Genomic DNA, 12,466 nt, shown 5'->3' with positions numbered 1-12,466 from the left:
AGGCATTAACGTAAATTTCTTTGTAGAAAGGCGCTTTATGAAATTAAGTCCATTCACTTGTATTAGTTTACAGCGCAGCCTTGCCACATCCAATATGGCGGCGACGTTGACGTATCGCAGCAGCGGGCAAACCCACTTGATGCGGCATCTACGTATATATGTCTATGGATAGGACCATATGCATTTTCACGACAGCCACCGTAGTTCTCCTACACGCTTTGCACTTGGGGGAAGTTTCAGTTGGTTACAATTAGCAACCTCACTGCTAGATGCCCCTAAAACCTACACACTAGATCTTAATTCAATTTAACTTTATTTCAGAAATATAGATCCATATCAGTATAAAATTAACTAGGATTACCACCCCATGGTTGAATGCCTCTGCACAGTCAAGCTGCCTTGCAGTATAAATCCATGTCTGTGAAAACATGGACGTTTCACAACCAGTTTCCCCCCAACAGCACAGAGGATCCATACGATCAGCACAGTTTCAAAATGGGAACCAAAGATTAGTGTCACTAATTCAGTTCTGTTCCTGAGATATGGTGTTGAATAAAATGGCATCACTTTATAATTTTATTATTTATCATTCATGTTTTGGTTGGCTGGAGCCTATCCCAGCTGACATAGGGTGAGAGGCAGGGTTCACCCTGGACAGGTCACCAGACTATCACAGGGCTGACACATAGACACAGACAACCATTCACGCTCACATTCACTCCTACGGCCAATTTAGAGTCACCAGTTAACCTGCATGTATCTGGACTAATTTAGAGTCACCAGTTAACCTGCATGTATCTGGACTGTGGGAGGAAGCTGGAGCACCTGGAGAAAACCCACGCTGACACGGGGAGAACATGCAGGGCTGTGCCACTGCTGATGCTGTTGCGGTGATAACAGCCATAAAGCACTGCTGAATGCCCCTTTAAAATGCTCCCTGTTGGCACTGTTTCTAGACATACCTGGTGACCTGTCCACTTTCATTTCAAAGTATGTCCTGCTCCCCTCCTGCTCCTGGCCTCCTACACTGTTTGTGGATTTAGATGGCAGGATGTTGACGTAGGTAGCCAGTGAAGTGCTGCTGTCTCCGGATACCACAGACAGCAGGGGGAGTGATTCCAGGTCAGACTGCTCCACAGACTGTGAGGGGAGGAGTTTGTAATACTGGCTTTTGGCTGCGATGTGGACGTCCATGTCCTTCAGCTGGGACATACACCATCTTTTCAGTTCATGAGTCACTGCTGCCTGCATGAGATAAGACACAAGCCGCTGTATGATCAACCCTGCCTTAATAAGAGCACAGCAGCTGCTGTTTCTTACTTGCATTTGTCTTGGTGAAAGACTGGTCTCCCATAAGGAGTGTAAAGCATGACAAAAATTCACTCTGACTTTAATCGTCATCTCTGACTTTTTTCTTAAAATATTCACTTTATTCTTGGAAAATCTTCTATATCCTTTGTGCGATTTAATTCAAACAACTTTTTTTTCACTTCCAGATGAGTCTCCCATTGGGTGCCAATCATGACATACTGTAACATCTCTTCTGATTTAAATCTCACAATTCTGCCAAACTCTGCCATTACTCTTACAATTGTAAGATAACTCTCAGCCCTCAGATGACTTTCACTGAGCTTTAAGTTTATTTGATTCAGAATGCTAAAAGTTGGGTCCAAGCTACACTGACCTTCCATCTCATAATCTCATAATAATCATAATAATAATCGACTGCTAATATATCAGGTTATAACAGGCCCAGTTATGAAGGTTCCACATGCAAACATTAAGAAGATCTACCCATGCGTTCCCTGCATGTAATGAAATCCAGTGTCAGTAGCTGTAACTGGTACCTGTGTCATCAGGGCTTCCTCCTTCCCCTGCACAGCTCTCTGCTCGATCTTGTAGATTATGTTCTTCCTCTCTGCTGCCACTCTTTCCTGATTCAGCATGTCCAACACTTTCATCTGCCCAAAGTGTGAAATAATGAAAACACCCTGAATCAAGCAATTTTGTACTGATTTTGGAATTTTCTGACATGAGAATTGTCTAAGTGTAATTTCAATTGAATTTTATAAAAAGCAGTTTTGCTAAGAAATCTACCCATGAGCTGTGTGTGTAAACTTGGTGTGTAGGCAACGTCATTAGACAGTGACTTGTATTTCTTGAGTAAATTGGGCATTGCACCTGCTGTGGATAGATGTGTATTACAGTGACGTGACGTGTGGCCTCTGGTTTGTTATGTATGATAAAACAGTAGCTGTACAACAGGGCTTAGTAAGGTTGGTGTGTATAATGGCAATTAACAACTAGCATTGTCAGCCAGTACCAGTTTGGCTGTGAGTTTTTCCTTTACTCTCTCCAAGCTACCCAAAACTAAATACACAGACATACACAGACGTGTTACCGCTTCCTTACAAATATGTGAGAACGAATCAAATTTAACTTTGATTTTAAGACACACAAAATATTATGGAGGATGAAAAGGACTTAAGTATCAATCAATAAATAAATGTATAAACAAATACAGGAAAAATGTATTAAAAAAGTATAAATAAATACAGGAATAAATACCTTTAAAATATGTAAATAAATACGTAATTGTATAAAAAATACAGGAAAAAAAATCTATAAATAAAAAAAAATCTATAAATAAATACATGAATAATTACATAGGACGTTAAAGAATAAATATAAAAATAAATACAGGAATAAATAAATAAAAATGGAAGGCAATAAATAAAAAATAGAACAAAATATAGAAATAAAATAAATAAATGTATAAATAAATAAATACAGGAATGACTATATTAACAAATAGGACATAAATTAATAAATATAAAAATAAAGACAGGAATAAATAAATAAACATGGAAATAAATAGATAAATGCTGAAATAAATGAATAAATAAATATATAGAAAATAAATGGATAAATGTATAGATAAATTAAAGTAGGGGGTCCTAACCTCTGCATTTCTTTCTTTCTGTATTTCTTTATCTCTTTCTATTTATTTATTTCTGTATTTATATCTTCCTGTTCCACCTATTCCTGTATCTATTTATACATTTATTTATTGTTTCTTTAGTCATTTTGTATCCTCCATAAAATAAAGGCAACCAGCAATTTTACTCAAAGAAACAAACAAACAAAAAAAATCAAACAAACTAACAAAAAGGTTTGTTTCTTGAGTAAAACCAAATGAGCTGATCAGCTGAAGACGCTGAAGGCGTAAAGTAAATCGAAGTCATGATCTGTGAGCAGAGACAGAGTCGAAGCAGACCTGGTGTCTGTTCCTGTGGTCCATTTTGCCCAGTCTACAGTTGACCTCCTCCTGGATGTTGAGGATGTGCAGCCTCATTTCCTCCTGCGTGGCTTTCAGTTGGCCCTCCAGCTTCTTGAGCAGGGGCTTACAATGACATCCATTAGCTGGGGCCTAAAGAGAGGGGTCACAAGTTACAAATTGCACACGCATTTCATAGAATACCTTGTACATGTTTTGTCTTTTAGGCTGTGACAGCTGTGCTCAACATAACTCTGCTCCAAACACTGTGGTTTGGATAAGTTCCATGCCTATTTCACCCTCTCAGTACTCTGGGACCCTCTGACTGATACATTCAGCTCTGAGCATCACTGATTTACAAAACATGCATCGAGTTTATTTATTATGAACCTGTCTAATGTTGCCATCCTTGTCTCGGTACAGTGTGTAAAGCTGATAGATTTTTCCATTCTCAGCGGAATCTTCACCATCATCCCACAGCAGATTCTTCTTAACGTGAAAGTCATTCTTGCCTTTTCTAAGATCATTTCCATTCAAGGCCTGCAAAGGAGAAAAGTGTGAAAGTGTTAATTTGACAAAATGTAGTCATAAGCTCCCATTTGTTTTCATATGATGTGCAGCAATGTAATGACATGAGAGTTAGACCAGGTGGAAACTGGAATGCAGCTGGGTTTATTTAGTCATCATCACAAACACTGGTCTTGCTAGACTATTTAGTCACAAGAGCAACTGTGAGCAAAATTCCAAATAATCTGTCATGTAGCACCAACAGATTTTGTGCAACAATAAGGGATTGGATTTTAAGAGTTAACATATTTTCCTCCTCGGTGAAGCTGTTCCTGGCAGAGAAACAGAAGGATTACGCTAAGCTACATGACCTAAAGTGGATTCCAGATCCTACTATTCTGGTCAACACGCTGCGTCATCTGAACAAACTGAGATCTGCAGCAGAAGGTGAAGATGCTGTCTGATCTGGTCTAAAGTGGTTTGAGGTTTGTCAACAAACTGAGGCTCTTCCAGATGTATCTTTAAAAGGGATCTGTTCTGTACGACATCTATTGCACGTCTGTCCATCCTGATAGAGAGGGATCCCTCCTCAGTTGCTCTTCCTGAGGTTTCTACCGTTTTTTTCCCCGTTAAAGGGTTTTTTGGGGAGTTTTTCCTGATCAGCTGTGAGGGTCATAAGGACAGATGGATGTCGTATGCTGTAAAGCCCTGTGAGGCAAACTGTGATTTGTGATATTGGGCTTTATGAATAAAACTGACTTGACTTGACTTCTTTATAAATCCCACAGAGGGGAAATCTGCAACACTACAGCAGCAGAGGGATAGTGCAAACAGGAAGCATCAGTAGAAATAAGTAAGCAGCAAAAAGAAGCAAAATAAGATAAAGAGACAGACTAAACGGTTGATTTCACATTATTAACAGATGGAAGTACAGATATTGCACAGTTTAGCTTATACTGATCAAACAGGCTTCACTTGTACTAGTGTCAGTTTTTGGATCAACTTATGTCTGTGACCCAAGACTAAGGTGGGGCAATTAAAAGGTCTATGACTGACCATGAAATGGGATCAAGTACAACAGTTTACTTACTGACCTAAACCACTGACATTACAAGTTATATATATTTACATGATAAATTAATGTCATTTTACAACACATTTAACGTGCCATCTGATACCCTAAAAAGAGTGGTTCTCAATGCATCAGAGAGGAGAAACTATTTATTTGCAGCTTGTATTATTGCAAACAGACACCACTTTGTTCATCATTCATCATTGTGTGTTCTACATAATGTTTTCTTTGGATAAAAAGCATAATTTTACAAATCTTTAATTTGTTTTTGGCTGGTCACTGACAGCAGGCTGTTCAAATCTGTGGAATGTTTTCCTACAAAAGGTAATGCACTCCAATTTGTACATATCCCATGTATTTTGAAGGGCTGTGTTCACGAAACCAATGTGCTGAGTAAGGATGCAGTCCTGAGTGCTTGTAAAGAGGCAGGTTGGGGTGGTGGATGAGTCACACACACACAAAAAAAAACCTTTCACCCTGGACTTTCTCTTGGAGATGCATGTTCAGATCCGTGTGAACTTTGAGTCATTTTAAGGTACGTCCTCACCATGTTTCTTTTCCTTACCATAACCTCAGTAATTCGACTTGCCTAAACCTAACCTTTACAATAATTACATAACTGTACATTAAGGAAGTAATGTTATACGTGCGGCACAATTTCAGAAGATATCATTCTAGCTGTTGTGCATACATTTTTCGTAGGATAGCATACGAACTGTTCTATGAGAATACGTTGCTTAGAGACACATTTTGTTTGTCAAGGAGTTATTGCAAATGGACACAGTCAGATTTAGCAAAAAGGGGCTCTGTTCTGTGATGGAGCTCTTAAAGAAACTGAGCAGCAACTATCATTCTGCTGAACTGATCCTTCCTGCATATCAAACATATTTACTTTATACATATGATTAGGGAGACATGTTTTTAGTATATGTTAGCAAAGTCAGCACATCAGGAGGATGTTGGAGTGGCAGAGGGAGCTGCAGTGTTGGAATGACTGTTTTAGCAGATTAATAGTAAGAATGGTGAGGACAAAATGACACAGCTGTATACCTGTATGAATATGACTGCATGTTTGATAGCTAGCCAAGCAGTTGATCTATCAGTGAACCATTGATGTTGAGGCATTAATAAAACACTAAAAAGAGTGAGCCCCATACCCTCCAGTTCTGATGTCACATGAAGCCATCACTGTGGACTAGCTGGGCATGACAGACATGGTGTCTCTGTTGCTGACCTACCTGTTCCCTGACTCTCCTCCTCTTTCGGTGGCTGTAGGGGCTGCTGATGGTGGCTGCTGGGTTCTTCTTGTAATGCTGCTGCTGCTGCTGATGGTGGTGAGGACCAACCGTAGTGACAGTTCTGCTCTCCATTTTTTCACTGCTGGGGGTTTCCTCCACCGCAGAACTGCTGTCCTGCTCAGGACAGACAGAGAAGAGCTACATTGTGAAATTCAATTCAAGTACAAAATGAAAGCTGTGGTCAGTGAAACAATGACAGCACATACTGGTATCATATCCGTTATCTCTGAATGTTCAAGGATTTGACTTCTTTAGATCTTTTCAGGTGGGGTTGTATGAGATACTTACTCATAATCAGTGTATTACCTACAGTAGACATCAGCTGGCACACCCCCAGCTCAGAGAAGCAGGCAGGAATGTCAACACAAAAGCTATGCAATATCCTGCTGTGGACATGCCAGCAACAAAATGTATTTTAGCCACCTAGAAAATCAACATCAGTTTAAGTCTATGCCTTATTGATAATATTTTCACAAATTGCTCATGTCATTGTGGGACTTTGGTCAATCCAAACTAACCCTTTTAAATGCTAAAGTCACACAATAACAAGGCAGCAGTACACCAGCTGCTCCTGTGTTCAGCGATGTTAAAGTATAATTTTTCTCAATGGAGTCTGACTGTGACCGTGTTTACAGAGAGTGCTCTCCAAGTAAGCGGTACGTAACGGGCAGAACACATAACAGTTTTACCAGATGTATCTATAAGGACTTGGTTGTACTTTTGATGTCATGGCGGATAACGAAGGAGCATCATCTAAAAGAAAAAGAACAGAAGAAGGCTAAACGGGACAGTGATAGGGCTCGAGCCCAAACGTGTGTAAACCTCGGTCAGGCATTCACCAAGTGGAGAGAGCTGAGAGAATTGAAAGGTTTTAAAACTGATCCTGAGTTGGCCCTTTTCCAAATTGACAGGTATGTAATTTTTGTTGTTATTTAGAGAATATACCGCAACTTGTTAGACGTTGTTTCACTTCAATATATGACGGCATGGAAGTTATAAGCAAGCTAAATGTAGCTGATGTGAATATACAGCAGGCAGTTGTTGTTTGAGCTACACTAGCACATTTATGAACAGGTCTTACTTTACTACTAACTTGTGTGTAACGTTAGCATGTTAGCATGTTTCCACTAATTACTTGGACTGACCTGACATTAGTTCATCCTCTCGCTCTCCAAAACAAATGCATGCGGTAATTGGCGGTTGCAGTCGAGATTTTACGACACCAGGCTGTGGGTGTCATACCGCTTCGACCAAAGGGGCGCTATAATCAACGAAAACGAAAAGTTCCGCACAGCTGCTTTAACTGAACTGTTGTAGGTGGATAAAATACATTTTGCTCCACAACAGTTGGTACTCCTGCCTAAACTTCTCCAAACTGGGGGTGTGCTGACTGACATCTACAGTAGGTAATACACTGACCATAAATAAGTACCTCATGCAAACCCACTTCAGAAGTTCCAAACTATCCCTTTAATGTGGCTAACACAATTGTAAGAATTCTCCTTCTAGCTCAGGGGACCTCCACATGCTACAACGAATGATAGTGTGTGGTATTTTCTTACTTTGTTTGGTAGAATGTCTACTCTTGTGACAGACCGGGTCCTGCGCTCAGCTGTCAGTCTTTCTCTTCGTTTCCTTATTGTTCTTCCTCGCATGAAGCGATGCACCTAAGGACAATTACAAAATCTGCTATGGTAGCATTACTACATTTTAGCATATATTGCCAACAATAAGCTCCCTAAAATTCACAAGATGTTTGCTTGTGCTATTAAAAACTATAATGATAGTTATAAAGCTCAGAGTAAAGGTTTCTGCCAGTCACATTCGACACTATACACTGTAAGGTGTTGGTCTATCTGATGCAAAAATAAGAACTCATAAAATTAATTTTTAGTTTATGATGCAGGTACAAACCTGAGGAGCTCTGGCCAGGAGATGTGCTAAATCTTTGTGGTTGTTGTCTCTGGCCTTGTCAAGGGCTGTTTTACCTGCCTGGAAATGACAGTGTATGATAAACACAGAAAACACACTGATATTTCATATGACCCACAGAAAAAGAGTAGTATAATATTCATCTCGAATTCCATTGTTTAAATAAAGGTGCTTTTAAAGGGGCAAATGAAGTTCAGGTTACTCATTATGAGATGGAATATTTAGCCTGCAATCCATATCAGATGTTTAATATCTCAAATGACAGCATTTCAAAGATAAAATAACTTAGGTAATGTCATCTGGAACAAAACGCCTGCATTAAAAGGTGGAGAAATGGCGCTTGATTTCAGCTGATCTCTGAATGCAGATAAACTCTACCAAGCTAATATAAAGCAAGGGTGGCCCAGTGATGCAGTGGTTAGCACTGTGACCTCACAGCAAGAAGTTTCCAGGTTTGAAACGGCTAGCTGGGGCCTTTTTGTGTTGAGTTTGCATGTTCTCCCCATGTCAGTGTGAGTTTTCTCCGGGTTCTCCTGCTTCCTACCACGCTCTAAAGACACGCAGGTTAGGCCAATAAGCAACCAGCTTTCATTCCAAAGTCAAACACTGCTGCTTGGTCATTGATTGCAGTGCAGTGATGCAGTGGTATGATACGCTGTCAGATGTTGTCAGTTTGAAATGCCACCAGACAACAACATGATTTATAGTCTTAAAAAGTCCCTATAGGTAGGGCAGGAGGGGAGGTGGCTGGGCTCAACAACACCCCACTTTCACCCAGGAGATAAACTGTTTAACTTTAGAGGGCCTTAGATTTTGATGAAATTGAATGTTTAGAGGCAGCAATACTCTGGTGAGGGTCTGTTAAAAACAAACAAAAACCCTTGAGACTGAAACCTGCGAGCACCCACACTCCTAATGCCTTTGAGGTGTTGATGGTGTTCCTATTTAGTATCAAATGTGCCATTATCTGACAGGGACTACAGTTAATATCATTGTTATGAGCCCCACTTGTTGAGTAGAAATTAAGTGGTTTAAATCTTTAGTTAGTTTGTTATTGTGTGATATCAGGGTATTTACACTGTAAGTATGTAAGGACTAGGCATTCATCGTCTAGGTGGAACTTACATTGTTTCTGATTTTCCCATCAGTCCCTGCCTCCAGTAAGAGCTGAACTGTCTTCTTATGGTTCAGAGCAGCAGCCACATGAAGAGCTGTGTCCCCTGACTATAGACAAACACAGACACATATACAGTACAGTATGTATGTGTGCTTGTCTGCAGTTTCTCTACATGCAACACTATTCTACAGACAAGCATACAATTCAACAAATATCAAATTAAAAAAAAAAATGTGAATATTTACTTGGGTTTAAATGGAGAAGTCCTAACAAGGAAAAATAATGCAAGTTCCACAGAGCCAGGCTTTCTTTGCATTAGCTGCCATGACCAAACCTAAAACCCCAATTAGAGATAATAGGTATCACCACAGAGGGTTAACTTTCTGTTAATTCAGGCTTTCTTCCTCAGGCTCTGTCTGCGTTCCCATAAAAAAAGGGCATATGACATCATTTGACCCTTCTGCGACACAAAATAAGGCAAGAGAGGAATGCTGGCAGAAAATTGCTAACTGAGTAAATTATGTAAGTGAATATATTTTATTTACGTGACAGCTGCACATTCTGCAGCTCTGACACTTAAACTTGACGTAGCAGATTTTAACATTATAAATCAAAAACTGCATGTGCGTGACACTGTCATATACTGAAGGCCACGTGGACAACACTTTAGTTTTTGGCCAAATCAAAGTGAAGCTAATTTTATTGTTGGAATATTATCTTTAAATAAATATTAACAGACTAACCAAGGCTTCCTCTACAGCCAGTGTAGACAATGATGTATTCCTTCGGCTGAGAATCACACAGTTCTCACAGAGAATGTTGTCAGGAAAAGCCTTCAGATCTACTCAGCCTCTAAAAGAGAGTGGTTAATGGACCTGCACTTAGCTCCTTTTAAGTCATCTGGCCACTCAAACCACTTTAACACTACATTCTCCAAATTGCAAACTGGTGGCTGAGGCTAACATACAAAGTGCCACCTGCTACTCAGTTTAAACACACTCACACACTGATGGAACAGCCAACAGGTGTTCAGTATCTTGCCCAAGCATACTTCAACATGCAGACAGGAGGAGCCGGGGATTGAACCACTGATCTTCTGAGCGGTGGACGGCCCACTCAAACTTCTGAGCCACAGCCGCCTAGTAGAGAACCTTTTCAATCTAAAACTCTGATCGCAACCTGCTTCAGAGAAGGTCTGCTGTGTAGCATGAATTACCATGGTGATCTAGCCATGTTAAATTAGAACCACCTTTCAGAACTCTGGCTTTAGGCTCAACATACCCTGCTAACACATTAATCTCGCTTTGTAGAACATCCAGGTGAGGGTGGCAAGTCCAAACACAAGTGACTGAGAATTCACTGGCAAACAGAAATGAGAAAGAGAAACAGGCAGGCAGGTAAACTCTAGCTGTACATTCCAATACCCATACTGAATAGTATGGTATACTATTTATTATGCCAGAAAAAGATCCAGTATGTCCCAATTCATAGTATGTCGTTCTACTACATCTGGTCCGATTTTGCAGTATGTAAGCCAGCATGCTTTTCTGGCTATTCTGACTCACAATCCTCTTTACAGCGGACAATACGTCACATCAAGTGAGCTGCAAACAGATGACAGCTTGACAGCTAATTGACAACTGTCAGAAGTCCTACTGACAGATGACAGCGCGTCAAGTGATTGGTGATCAACTGAATAGTAATAATAGGAATATTAATTGTTTAAGTGAGCAAAATATTCATAAATATTACAAACAACAAAATCACATGTAGAGGAACAGCCTCTCTGGACTTCCCTTGAACCAGTATTACCAATGAACAAGACCCACGAGACCACCGGGGGTCAAATGTTTAGGATTCAACCCCTGTATTACCCCGGACTGGACAAATGCTTCTTTCAGCCATCCTTAGGCCAAAAGGAGGTGAAAAGTCACTTGGGATCCCTCAAGTTTCAGATACCACCTTAAAGTATCCAGCCATGGGGCAAAACGCGGTGATGAACGACCCACTAGTTGTCGTGAGAGAATGCTTCTTTTCTTAACTACATCCTGTCCATTCGCATTGCCCTGGGGAAATCACGCCCTACACTCTCTTACCAAATGTTTCTGTGTGACAAAATTGAAATATTGAAAGTGAAATTATACATTTTATCCATGTTATAACATTGTGAATGTGCATAATCCTTGTTTGTTAGATGAATGATGTTTTTCTTGTTTCCGTAAGGCAAAAATTAAGGGAATTAAGGAAATAAGATTTTAATCCCTCATCTAAGTGGGTTCCTATAAGGAGCCCCATATTATATATTTGGAGTTAAAATACAGTTGGATTTATTAATCAACCTGTTTTCATGAATATGTGCTTCCTCATTTTGTTTTGTTTTTTTATATATTGCAACTATAGGTTAGTCTAGAGTGTGTGTATTTGAAGCAGTTTATTCATGGTCTGAGTCAGAGGCAGAGTTCACAGATTTCCATGCTTTTTTGAATAGCATTAATCCCAACATTAAACTGTCTTTGGAATATAGTAAAGATTGTATTAATTTCCTTGACCTGACTATCTTTAAAGACAATCATGGTGCCCTACACACTTGAGTATTTAGAAAACCTACTGACAGGAACACCTTTCTGCATGCTAAAAGCTTCCACCCTAAGTGGCAGAAGGAAAATGTTCCTTATGGGCAATTCCAGAGAGTCAGGAGAATTTGTGACCAAGATAATGGTTTTGAGTGTAAAGCACAAGAGATGATGTCACGTTTTAAGGAACGGGGTTACGAAAGCACAACTCTCCAGAAAGCATACACCAGGGCCAAACATGTAGACAGGGCATCACGTAAGAAACCCACCTAAGCCAACAAAAGACAGACCCATTTTTGTCACTACATATAGTACGGAGGCAGAAGAAATTAAGAGAATAATAAGAAAACATTGGGGTATTATTGAAAGTGATGATGTGCTTGGCCAGATGTTTCCTGAGTCACCTCTGGTCACCTTCAGGAGATGTCCTACGATTCGAGACAAACTGGTCCAGAGCCATTTGAAACCAGAAGGCCAACAAACGTGGTTGGGATCTAAGCCCAAAGGGTCTTACAAATGTCAACGCTGCAATCATTGTACAAATGTATTATAGACCAAACCTTTGTTGATGTTGTTTCCCAAAAACAATTTACCATTAACCATTTCATAAACTGTAAAACTGTATTTGCTATATATAGACTGGAATGCCCTGACTGCAAAGTGTTTTATATAGAAAGAACAAACAGACGT

General features: G+C 39.8%; 1 protein-coding gene across 2 annotated transcripts in view; it reads right to left on the bottom strand.

Moving 5' to 3' along the window:
- The window catches only part of ankrd6a (ankyrin repeat domain 6a), a 35,764-nt gene that overhangs the window by 11,248 nt on the left and 12,050 nt on the right, over positions 1 to 12,466 (bottom strand). For both annotated transcript variants that reach the window (XM_050061955.1, XM_050061956.1), the window contains exons 7-14: positions 9,212 to 9,310; positions 8,069 to 8,146; positions 7,717 to 7,821; positions 6,095 to 6,268; positions 3,668 to 3,817; positions 3,278 to 3,430; positions 1,848 to 1,961; positions 963 to 1,245 (exon numbers count right to left, since the gene is read on the bottom strand). In XM_050061955.1, coding sequence (XP_049917912.1) covers positions 963 to 1,245; positions 1,848 to 1,961; positions 3,278 to 3,430; positions 3,668 to 3,817; positions 6,095 to 6,268; positions 7,717 to 7,821; positions 8,069 to 8,146; positions 9,212 to 9,310 — 1,156 coding nt within the window. The remainder of the gene's footprint in view (positions 1 to 962; positions 1,246 to 1,847; positions 1,962 to 3,277; positions 3,431 to 3,667; positions 3,818 to 6,094; positions 6,269 to 7,716; positions 7,822 to 8,068; positions 8,147 to 9,211; positions 9,311 to 12,466) is intronic.

The sequence above is a fragment of the Epinephelus moara genome, chromosome 14 (genome assembly GCF_006386435.1).
Source record: "Epinephelus moara isolate mb chromosome 14, YSFRI_EMoa_1.0, whole genome shotgun sequence".
Lineage (NCBI taxonomy): Eukaryota > Metazoa > Chordata > Actinopteri > Perciformes > Serranidae > Epinephelus > Epinephelus moara.
This window is presented reverse-complemented; position numbering and strand designations above follow the sequence as displayed.